At 38.4% G+C, this 12,512-nt stretch overlaps 1 protein-coding gene across 1 annotated transcript in view; it reads right to left on the bottom strand.

The window, feature by feature from the left end:
• The window catches only part of CLYBL (citrate lyase beta like), a 112,368-nt gene that overhangs the window by 27,315 nt on the left and 72,541 nt on the right, over positions 1-12,512 (bottom strand). Inside the window, exons 4-5 of the mRNA XM_008594824.1 lie at positions 5,027-5,215; positions 1,006-1,107 (exon numbers count right to left, since the gene is read on the bottom strand). Of these exons, the coding sequence (XP_008593046.1) occupies positions 1,006-1,107; positions 5,027-5,215 (291 nt within the window). The remainder of the gene's footprint in view (positions 1-1,005; positions 1,108-5,026; positions 5,216-12,512) is intronic.

The raw sequence follows: 12,512 nt of genomic DNA, 5'->3' as shown, positions 1-12,512 counted from the left end.
TGGTTGCATCTAAGGGATGTGCTTTTGATTATATTCTGAGGATTCTAGGCGGGCTGGGAGAATTTGTGGCTAGGTGAGTACACAAGCTGATCACGAGGCGAGGCTTGCAGCCGCTCCCCAAACGCTTGCACCCGGCCCCTCCTGCAGGCTCCCAGAGGTCTCCAAGTTTCCTCTCCGAGCATTTGCTCACACATTCTCTCTCCAAGCACAGTTCAACTACCTTTTTTTGTTGTTTTTAGTGATTCCTTTTCTCCTGCCTCTGAAAATAAAAAGGTAGGCTAGAGATTCTGAGAAGGGGGTGGTAGATTGATGTTCACAGGTCAGGTGGAATGAGAGGCATATTTTGGAAAACAATATAAATACCCCCTGATAAAGAGGGAAAAAACAAACTAGCTATGAATTTGTTAAGGCAGGTACTTTAAGCAACCACTCAACAGCTGAAAATACTTCAGCTAATCTTCCTGAATGTATATTAAAAATGTTTTATGTTCTAATGTGGCAAATTGAAATAATGTACTCCAAATTATTTGTGTACATGAACTTACAAACAATAATGTTATCCGACAGACATTATGGATAATGTTGCTACAAAGAGGCCAGGAAATTTCCCAGTGGAAAGGCAATTGACAGAAAAGAAGAATTCAAAGTTAATTTATAAAGGTGACAAAATAAATTTTTCATGTGCATTTAATCTGTAAATGTAATAATTCAAAGCACATATTTACACAGTGATTATTTAATTAAAATTACTGCTAGGAAAATATTAATATTTTATTTAAATATCTAGGACTGGGAAGCTTTTCCTTTCTACTTAATGTTTTTGTTTTCTAAGTTGCTGACAATCTGGTTTTTGGACTATTACAGATGACAAATGGTACTCAAGTTTCCCTTTGCTTATAAATCTTTTTAGAAAAATATTTTAAGTAGATGTTAAATTGAAAACAAAAATTCTCTTTAGGTTATAAGTAAAATATCAACTTACTAACCACATTATAGTTTTCTTACCTTAAAATTGAGCAAACCCATTGCAGTTTCCACAAAAGGGATTAAATTCATTGGTTGTTCAAGTTTTCGGCCTTTTAAGTGGGATGAAAATTTGTCTGAAAACTAAAATCAAAAGTGTCATAGGTGACTATTGGGGGAAAAAATGTACAATCACTGAAATGTAGACACAGAAGTAGTATTTAAGTCTTTGACTTGAGGAAGTAATATACTAGCCTCTTTCATCCACACAAAAGAATTACCAAAAAAAAAAAAAAAAAGAAAGAAAGAAAAAAAGAAGAAAGACCAAAGAAAAAAGGTAACAAAGTTCCCACCCCACTAAATAGTAAAACCCAAGCATTACAGGTTTTGTTTTTTCCCCAAAGGAGCAACTTGAGGCCTAGGAGTTAGAACGGGAAGGAGAAATTCTCGAGTTTAAATGCTTTCCCTGAAAACATATTTACTTAAGACTTCTCGCCCTTAAATGCAAATGGTAGACCCTCAAAACAACGAAGCCCCGCTCTACCTGCCATTCTGTTTTTGTTTCGGACCTAGCACTGACATCAGAGTGACCGTTCAGCAGCCTTCTCTGTGGAATCCACATTATTCATTACAGCACCCTTACCCTTTGTTCAGAAGGGTTTGCTTCATAATTTTTTAGCTTACCTAGGAAGACCTTAAAAAAGAAGTTTAATTCTTTGAAGACCAAAGCTCGCCAATTTTTTCCATGAGACCAGTTCACAGCTAGCTCTGTGCTGCCAGTGGGGTAGCCCAAATTCCAAAATCTATCATCTGGAAACATACAAAAGCTTTTGCACAGATTCCTCCCCCCCCCTTTCAAAAGGGGGAAAAACACACTCTAAATTGTAAATCTATTATGTCTATCTAGATCTAATAAGATGTGGGAAGATAAAAAAGAAACACAGGTATGATAAAGATATTTTTGTAAATAAAGATGAAAACATATATATCCATTTTAAATTTAAGGAATATTCAGACATTAATAGATATCAAAGGAAAAGAGAATTTTAATCATCTCTCCATTCAGTCTCAGTTGGGTAAATCATATCTAAGAGATTTGCATAAATATAAACCATCAAAGACTTTTCATCTTCAAAGGGGGTTTCAAGACCCTATAAGCTTTGTACTGTAATCATCACAGGTCACCACCCTGCAGGAATAAGGCTGCTATGGCAACATAAAAAAACTAATGCTTAAGGCTTAGCATAATATTCTGACTAATAGAAAGGAAACTCATTTTAAAAGCTGGCAGCCTATTTACCAGAAGCAGGATTAGAGGTGTTATTTCCCCTTTTAGCTGCCCCCTCCTTGCCTGTGCACCCCCCTCCCCTAAAAAAATCTAATCACTGAGATCTTTAAAAAGCTTTTGAGCAATTTGCAGTAACTTTACAATTAGGCGAAAATAAATCACAGCTTTCAGTAATGAAGAATTATTCCCAGTTGCTCCCCCTGCCCCTCCCTTCAGACAGCATCATCATCACCTCCTTAGAACTTTTCCGGGGAAGGAATAACTCAACCGAAATAGCAAGAAGGAAGAGAAAGCTGCAATTTGAAGGGACAACACGCATGGTACTTGATGTGAATGAAAATAAAACATAATTCATGTCACATTCAAGCTAGAAAGTGGATAGCGACATATTAGTAGTTTTGGTGTTAAATATATAGTAGGGGATTTTTTTTTTTTTCTCATTAAGTAAAGAAAACTTGCAAGGATACTTGCCCCATTCTTTGAGATAATAGTTATAACTACAAAAATCATAAAATGTAAAACTAGGTAAATACTTTACAATATAGTCCCAGTTTTTAGTGAGAAAAATCTCTAATGCCTTTTGTTTTTAAATCAAATAGGGGCACTTAAAAATTAAATATTCTAGCCCTTCCTCCTTCTCCTTCTCCCCCTCTTTCTTAAAAAATTGCATTACGTACTAACACAAAAGGTAACTAGTGGAGAAGTTTCAATTAATTTTTTCAAAAGGAGACGATTAAATGTTTCCGGCCTGGTAAAGTGTTCATTTCAGCGAGGTGGAGGGGACTGGGCGGGGGGAGGAAAAAAGGGGGGAACATCACAAAGAGATCGGGGAGGAGATGAAGTAGCAGGGCTCAGCAATTCTTTCAATTCCAGCGCACACCCAATAGTGTGTTGGAAGAATGCACACTGTTCGGGATTTGTGGGAGAATTGTCCCGCGACAAAGGAGGCAGAGTTACGCTTGTTATAGTCCAATAAGCCGTGCCAGTCAAACAAGAACCCACACTAGCGACAAAGGACGAGCAAGAGATTCTCACACAAAAGGAAACAAGTAAGCCCATCTTTCAGTTGTGCATCAGGCTCCGGGTTTTATGCTTCACATAAATACAAACGAAGAGGAAAAAATAAACAGCCCAAAGACTTCTGCTAACTAGAAGTCCTATTTAAATTTCAGTATGTTGCTCACATCCAAGGATTTAAAACAGTGAACAGAAGCTGAAGGCTGGGGTGGGTTCCCCCCCCACCCTTAAATTAAGGGTAAGAATGGTGATAAATAGGCATTAACTATGAAACCAAAAGGGAACAGTGACTCCAGAGTCCATTTCAATCAACTCGAGACATATTTGAATGGGGTTGGGCCCTCAAGTCTGTTAACATGCTCCCACCAGTATCTCCCAGCTTCTAAGGGTGACCTTGGAGAAGAGAACTCCAGGTCAGTAAGTAAATACTGGTCCTTGAATACGGGACTTCAGAATGAACCCAACACAGAGCTGTCCAATAGAACTATAATGGCAGCTACATATACAATTTTAAATTTTCTAGTGGCTACATTAAGAGTAAAATGAAACAGGTAAATTTAATTTTAATAATATATTGTATTCAACCCAATACATCCAAAATATTATCTCAGTTGTAATCCATATAAATTTTTGAGATATTTTACATTCTTTTTTTCCCCTCAAGGGGTACCGAGTCTTCAAAATCAGATGTGCATTTTACACTTACAGCACATCTCAATTTGTACTGGCCACATTTCAAGTGCTCGGTAGCCACATGTGGCAGGTGGCCACCGCACTGGGCAGCATAGATCCAACATACCTAGGTGCATTTTAAAGGTGAGCAGTTTTGCCAGGTATGACAGCTACTCAGCATATTGCTGTGGATGCATCCACAGCCTTCGAGATGATACTAGATGTGGTTTCTACACCGTCGCTGTCCCTCACCCTGCCAGACTCTTCCAGCGCTCATGCCTCACAGGCTCTCTCTGGCCCAGAGTGGCATAATGAAATGTTTTATTCAACAGAGAGCTGTAGAATAATAGCAACCCCCAAATAAAATCTAACCACCCCCACTTTCACAATTAAAACAATCATAGTATAATTAGGACCATTTCAAAAGTTTTCTTAAGTAATTTGACATGCCAACCACTTTACATTTCAGGATTTTATTGGCTGAAAAGTCTGTCATGAAACACAAACACACCTGTCAGCAATTTAAAAAGGACGCACCAGAGAACTGTTCAGGAAATAATATCTGTGCTAATTAAAACCACTAGTTAAAAGCTTCCTGTCTATTCCTCTAGTTGCCCTAAGGAGTGACCTTTCGCTCCCCTTCTTGGGGTTCATTTTTTCATATGCGGCTAATGTGCTCGCACTGCCCATGATGATTTCAAATGAGTCCCAGAGAGAACCACGGACGTCAAGGCTCTTCCAGGTGGACGCCTTGGCATAGGGCCTGGCAGGGTGGAAGAAGGGATGGAATTCTCATGCAAGCTAGTTTCCAGGGATTACTCTGGGAGGGCTATTGAGGCGGCTGTTCTGTCCAAACCACAAATCTGATTAGGAAGCAGAAGCATCGTTTCAAAAGTAGAGTTGCTCCCTAGAACACTTTGGGCAGAGCCAGGTTCTCCTTGTGTGAAGAAATGGTTTCTCATGCTCACTCCTTTTTCTCAGCGACCTTCCTCTCTGCTCTGTGTATGCATTTTCAGAACCTAGGGCACCCAGATCCATTCTTTCCTAGCCGGTCCTGAGTCTTAAAGCAAAGCACTATCTACTCACCCACTGGATTTCTTCAGGACTCTCCACCTTTGGTAGCATCAGGCTGGAAGGAAGGACCCGGGACTGCAGAAGGGTCTCCAGGTCTTCTTCGGCCAGACCACTGGACACTGAGTTGACTCTCACACACTTTTCAGTTGGGCCCAGATCAAAGCCTTCAAGAGTTTTTACTATTCTCAGTCGAGCTTCATTCTATAAGTGGCAATAAAATTTATCTCCTAAGTTTATTTTTATCATCAAGGGGAACACAATCAAATGGTCTATGAAACTGTTATGTGGATTCAGACCATTATTCTATCTACAAATTTCCTGTCCACCAAATAAATATTTGAAATAAGTCATCCAGTCTGATAGGTAGTGAGTGATTGATTCCTAGACTTCATTCAAGATGGCTAAAACACAGCTGAGATCTGCCATGATGCATACTGGCATACTTCTAAATCGTGTGTCATCTTGCTCATTAGCATTGCTTTCCAGTTGGAAAGGTAAAATTATTAATAGAGAATTACTCATTGATTGAGCACAATTAGGTGCTAAGCATGGTTCTAAGTCCTTCATCTGCATTTTCTCATTAAATAATATAAGAAACTGGATAGCATGGCAGTCTCATCCACATTAGGGAAAAAATAAGGATTTGATTTTCTTCTGTTTGTTTCCACATGCATCATGCTTTTTTATTCACTTCTTTATTTTACTTTATTTTTTGCAACTGAGTTGAATCTTGACATTCAATTAAAAAGGTGCTCACAGGAATCTGACACTCCATACTACAAAAAGAGCTCCCGATTACTGAGGTGGAAGACAGTACAGCACCAAGAAATTCCTTCATGAAGTGGTTGACAAATACATTTTTTTTCTTTGATTTGACAGTCTTTGCTCCACAGTTAAGAAAAGCTGAAAGGCTGAAAGTCTGCATCAGTATTTGAACTATCCCCCGCAAAATTGTATGAAGCCAAATATGTAATGTATTGGCTTTGGGGTGGGGTTGATGAAGGTGGGGTGGGGGAAGAGACAGAAGTGCACTGAAGGGGCGGGGGTTGGAGTCAAGAGAAAGAAAGCACTTGGGGTCATGACTCCCTGCCAATTTCAGTTTCAAAAACAAATTCCTCCAACTTGCAAACAGCCCTCAACAATTTCTCATTGTCAGAATGAACACTTATCAAAAGTAGTTTCATTTGGGAAGGGTTTTTATGATAATAATAAAACTTTAAAGCTTCTCACTGCTGATGAATGTGGTTAAAAAAAGTTTTAACAATATATAGCCATTTGAATAGCGATACTTACCTAGGAAAATAGCAAACCAAAGCAAAGACAAAAAAGACTTATTTAAGCCAATATTGAGTCTAAGACCAATCAACAAGACAACCCAGGACAGTAGATTTAAACCAGACGGATTTAGGTCCTCGACCGAGTGGCAGCAAGGACATCTCCCAGATGTGGTCTGAGTTAAACAGTGTTGAGGAAACCGTAGCTTAGGGTTGTCACATCAGATGGAAACAGTACCTGAGAACACCTTAGAACAGTTCTGTGGAGTCCTGATTTACAAAGCTTCAAGTGCCTGTAATTAGGCCAAGCTTAGACACAAGCAAGAGAGTGCTTACACCAGCTAAAGTCAGAGATGATGCAGCCACCAATGGCTTGTTCCCACATCAGGCCTTTGGATATTCCACAGCTATAAAACTCACCACTTGCTCTACCATGTGCTCTCATTACAGCCATTAAATATAACCATCCCGAAGGTGAAGGGCAGAAGTGAGCTCAATATCAGGGTTCGAAGGCTAGAGCTGCTAGGAGAAATGCTTCCAGCTCTTTGGCAGTGCATGTATTTAGATCAACAGCTTCGGAGAACCTAAAACTTATTATGCTCTGTGTAGCCCATACATAGCTACAAACTTGGGATAGCTCCAGCTTGTAAACTTGTCCACTTCCAGGTTCTCTTTCATCAGCAAGGCAGCCTTGCGGAGGGTCTACTGGGACAGAGTGAATGCAAAATTGAAGGGAACTCACTAGATTATTTAGGCTGAAATGCATTTTAAAACTTGAATTATTTGAATCATCGTCTCTGTCCTCTACTTTAATCTGCATGTGTGCTCAATGACAAAGGATCCCTGGCAACATCACCTTCCAAAATTGTTAATGTTGGTGTTAAACAAAATGTGACCCCTAAGCTATTTTGTTGTTTCTCTTGGATTTGAAGGGGACTGTTTGTTCAAAGCTCATGTTCTAAACCTGTTTGTGATTTTTATCTAAAGTCAGATTGCCATGGTTTCAGCACATTCCTGTTTACTTAGTAAAATTCAGCCCTTGTGAAATTGGCTGCAAATGAAATACCTGATTCCAATTTTCGGCATAATCTGATTAGTACTTTTCATGTTCTAATAATGAGCAGTGAATACTCAGCATTTTATTAGATTTTTTTTTTTTTTTGGCTCAGAATTAAAACCAAGCTCTTTCCACTTCATCATTCTGTACCTTTCCAAAAAAGAGATGATGATTTTGAGGTATATTGCCACACAACACCCTTATTAACAGGCTGTTGTTTGTTACAATTTACATAAACTAAATGTGCATCCCTCTGGTATGTATCCCAAAATATCCGACAACTTCGCTGAATTTATACCAACCGACAAGCATGTTGACTTTTTTTTTTTCTTTTTGGTATTTTAATGGTGAAATATGTTACTGTGCTAGCAAACACACCCATACCATCTGTTGGATTGAGAGGAAGGCAGTTTCTAAGAACAATTAGGATTTGACCTGGGTGTTCAGTTAAAGAGAGTCACAGTCTATCCAGTTGTAAAAAGAAAAAAATTCTGTTCATTCTGCTCTCCTTCAACACACACGTCACTTCTTGCTGCCATCTCTCTCTGTCTCTCATTTCCATCGCCTCGTCTCCTTCACACTTTCTTTCTCTTCCTCTCTTTTTTCTTTGGCTGCTGGTTGTCCATGACCGTTCTCTGATCTCCATCTCGGTAGGTGGATTTGTAAGAGGCCACCTGGCAGACACCATCTTCTCAGAGGGTTCGCAGGGAGATCTGCTGAGATTATTGGGAGGTAAGATCTCCGTGGAGACAGAGGGACAAGGAAATGAAAGTAAAAGAGGCCACTTAGAAAAGAGCTTCTGGGGGGATCTTACATCCTGGAAGCAACACAGGTTGTTCAAAACAAGGTTTAAGAGGGACTGCATTCTAAATGTGTTAACACTACAAGGACAGTCTGGGCCATTCATTTTCACTGTGGAATGAACTTGTCCCCCTAAGATCTGACAAGCTGGAAAAGACTGGATAATGGAATTAAGGCCTTTATCAACAGTTACATTAGATCTTTGAAGAGACTAATTACCACAGTGTGTTCCATATCATGTTTGATTCCAGAGGTAGACTCTGCAGAGGTCACAGAGAAAGTTGGTACAGATTAGAATCTTTGCAGGCCCCTTTCTAAAAAACGGTGTTCCCAAAGTTCCCGCATTCAATCGATATTTCGTGCCATGGGCTGCTCAGTGCACTGGACCAGCAGCTAATAAACTTGTCCTTATCCATAAGCCACTGTATTATGTGACTCTGTCTGGGCCAGGAACCAAGGCGTGCTATGATTTCAGAGACTGGATTCCTATCACCTGGGGAAGAGACACGCTCTGGTGACGTAAGAAAGCGGATAAATCAACCATCACCAAGACCTGCAGACTCCGAAATTAAAGGAGAAAATATGCGTGCAGTTGGTTCAACTGGCACCCATTAAAGCTAATAACTAATCATCTTCGCAAGTTTCTAGCTCAGAATGATCAAATCTGCAAAGAAAACAACATCCGTCCACTTTTACACTCCAGTGGAAGAGGTGGTCCCTCGCGGCGGGGTGGCACAGTCTCGCCATCTGGAGAATAAATCGAGTGTGAAGTACAGTATAGTTTGGGACCAAGCTCCGTGGCGGCAGCTCAGCAGTCAGTTCATTAGTTCCAAACTTGCAGGGATTAGAGCGGCATCAATTCTACTGTCGGATAGGATGAGACAGACAGGATACGAGATTCAAGGAGGATTGTGACAACCCAGAGGAGCCCCTTGGGCTTATTTATAAAACTACAAAGTATAAACATACCCAAATAAGTGCCTTAAATAATAGCATTATCACAGTTTCATAACATCTGAATTAACACCTTTCCCTTCGCTTTCCACCCCCCACTCAAACCTTGAATGTTAATGTATCGTTGTTTTCAAAGGAAATCCAGAGCCAAACCTGATGCAACAGGAGAAAGGAGAAAGCTCTGCGGCCGAGCGGAGACTTGGTCATTAAGAAATAGGAGAGACTCCAAGGAGAGGCACAACATTTGTGATTTTTTTAAAAAAAGGAACAATTAATATTTTCATCCTACAAAAGGCAAATTGCCATGCCACATATTCAAGAACGCTAGTAAATTCTGTCTTTTCTGCATCTGTCTATTTCATCTCATTTCCATTTTATCTAATTCACAAAGTTATGTCACAGGCATGGAGTGGGTCCAAATGTCGAGCAAAACGTCCTGAGATCAGCATCTCTATGAAAGTCTTTTTGAAAATTTCAAGATCAAGTTTGGCTTAAAATTAAACACTCTGAGTGAATTGTTCCATTTAAGGGTCTCCTTTCTCATATGACTTCTTTTTATACATTTATATTCAAAAACAGAAGTGCTTGTGACATAAAACAGGTCAGCACTAGTAAATTATATTGGATTTTTCTTATAAATGTATAAAAATTCATTATAATAATGATCACAGAGACTGTTGTAGTGACTGCATTGAAAAAAAGGCAAATGAATTCTCACTGATTATTACAATCTGGTGGTGTGTTTCATTAGGCAAGGTGGTACTGTTGAGTTTTCTATCCCACTGGTTTTCCACATGAAAAAAAAAAAAACAACTTGGTTTGCTTATTTCTGAAAAAAGAAAATCTACAACAACATTGAACATCCCGTGTGTTAACTGGTTAAAATTTCATATATTGATTCATCCCACAGAGTCTCACATGCCAGGCACCCTGTTACTCTGAAAACACAGATTTTGGTAGATCAAAGTTTTTGATGTGTTAATAATGAAAGATACATTAAAACAAAGGTTTATAGTAAAATTCTAAATCGGCTTTCATTCAAAGGACTAAGAAGGGTCAGGATGTGTACAGATGGGTTGCTTACAATATGTGTAGTTGGCATTTCTGCCCTTCAGAGATTTAACTGAAATAGAGAAAACCTTACAAAAACAACACTAAAATACAATAAATCAACAAAAAGAATTTTGAAGGGCTCTGAGCAATTTTCAAAAGACATTAGGAAAATGGCTTTAACTTGAGTCATAAAAGCCTATATATATTTGTTAAAATTCACAGAATGTACATTTTGAATTTGTGCATTTCACTGTATATACATTTCACCTCAAACGCACAAAGAGAACTAGAAACAAATATTGAGTTCTTGTTAATGATAAGCATGCAGAAGTATCTATAGGGAAGTGTACTACTGTCTGCAACTCACTTTGAAATGAATAAAAAAGTAAGTCAAATTGATAGATGGATAGAAGGACAGAGAGATGGACAGATGTAGTTTAAGACGGGCTGAGAAAATATTAATGGGAGAATACAGAAGGTGGGTATATGGTATTCGCTGTACAATATTTCAACGTTTCTGATGTTTGAAAGTTTTGTAATAAAATTTAACAAAGAGTTTTAAAATGTGTCTCTAAAATGTTGATAATTTTTGGAGCTGATTTAACAGTACAGGGGAGTCTCTTTACACTACTCTGTTTACATTTGTATATATGTGAATATTTCCACAATAAAAAGTGGAAAGCTAATTAATTACTTAAACTTCATTTTACTTATTATCTGTGGGAAATAATCTTGGGGAAGATTACTTTTAGGTTTGAGATTTTCTTTTTTTGGTAACAGCTTTAATGAGATAAAATTCACATGACATACAATTCGCCCATTTAAAGTGTACAATTGAAAGACCGTTACTGTACAACCAGAGTTGTACAACCATCACCACAATTTTAGAATATATTTATCACACCAAAAATAAACTCTATACTCCTTAGCAATCACTCCCGTTTTCCCCCGGGCTGCCAGCCCTAGGCAACAACTAGTTTACTTTCTGTCTCTATAGATTTCCTTATTCTGGAGTTTATAGATGGAACCGTGCAACATGTGGTCTCTGTGACTGTCTTCTTTCACTTAGTATGTTTCAAGGTTCGCCCATGTTGTAGCTTGTATCAGTACTTCCTTCCTTTTAATTGCCTAATAATATCCCCCTGTATGGATATATCATATTTTGGTTATTATCAGTTATTAGGCGTTTGGGTTGTTTCTACTTTTTTGGCTATTATGAGAAATATTGCCACAAACGTTCATGTTCAAATTTTTGTTTGGACATATTTTCATTTTCCTTGGGTATGCACCTAAAAGAAAGTGGAATTCCTGGGTCATATGGTAACTACATGTTTAACCTTTTGAGGAACTGTCAACTGTTAAAGTGGCTGTGCCAATTGATATTCCCACCGGCAGTGTCTGAGGGTTCCAACAGCTCCACATTCTCACCAGCACTTACTACCGTCTGTCTTTTTGATTACAGCCATCCCAATGGGTGAGAAGTGGTCTCTCATTGTGGTTTTGATTTGCATTTCCCTGATGACTAATGATGTTGAGCACCTTCTTATGTATTTATGGGACATTTTAGTGTATCCTTCAGTAAAATGTCTATTCAGTCCTTTGTCTGTAAAAATTGTGAAATATATGTAACATAATAATTTTCCATTTTAACCATTTTTAAATGTACAATTCAGTGGTATTAATTACTTTCACAGTCTTGTGCAGCCATCACCACTATTTCCAAAACTTTTTATCACCCCAAACAGAAACTCTGTAATCATTAAGCAACAGCTTTCCATTCTCTCTTGCTCCTAGCTTCTAATAACCTTTAATCTACTTTCTGGAGCTGGCTGGTTAGTTCAGTTGGTTAGAGCATGGTGCTGATAACACAAGGTCCATGGTTCAATCCTTGTACCAGTGAGGAAAAAAAAAATAAACAAAAATACACTACTTTCTGTATCTATGAATTTGTCTATTCTAGATATTTTATATGAGTGAAATCATGTAATACTTGTCCTTTGGTTCTGGCTTATATCACTGAGCATAATAATGTTTTAAGGTTCATTCATGTTATAGCATATATTGGAACTTCATTCCTTTTTTATGGCTGAATAATATTCCATTGCGTGTATAGACCACATTTTGTTTATCTGATGATGGACACTCGGGTTGTTTCTACATTTTGGTTATTATAAACAATGCTGCTATGAACACTGGCATACAAGTTTCTGTTTGAGTCCCTCTTTTCAGTTCTTTTGGGAATATACCTAGGAGTAGAATTGCTGGTTCACGTAGTAATTCTATGGTTCGTTTTTTTTTTTTTTTTTTTTTTTTTTTCCTTGTCCGGCATCGGATCGCAACCCTCAGGGTCGCCCCCGCC

Source organism: Galeopterus variegatus, unplaced genomic scaffold (genome assembly GCF_000696425.1).
Source record: "Galeopterus variegatus unplaced genomic scaffold, G_variegatus-3.0.2 Scaffold167, whole genome shotgun sequence".
NCBI lineage: Eukaryota > Metazoa > Chordata > Mammalia > Dermoptera > Cynocephalidae > Galeopterus > Galeopterus variegatus.
This window is presented reverse-complemented; position numbering and strand designations above follow the sequence as displayed.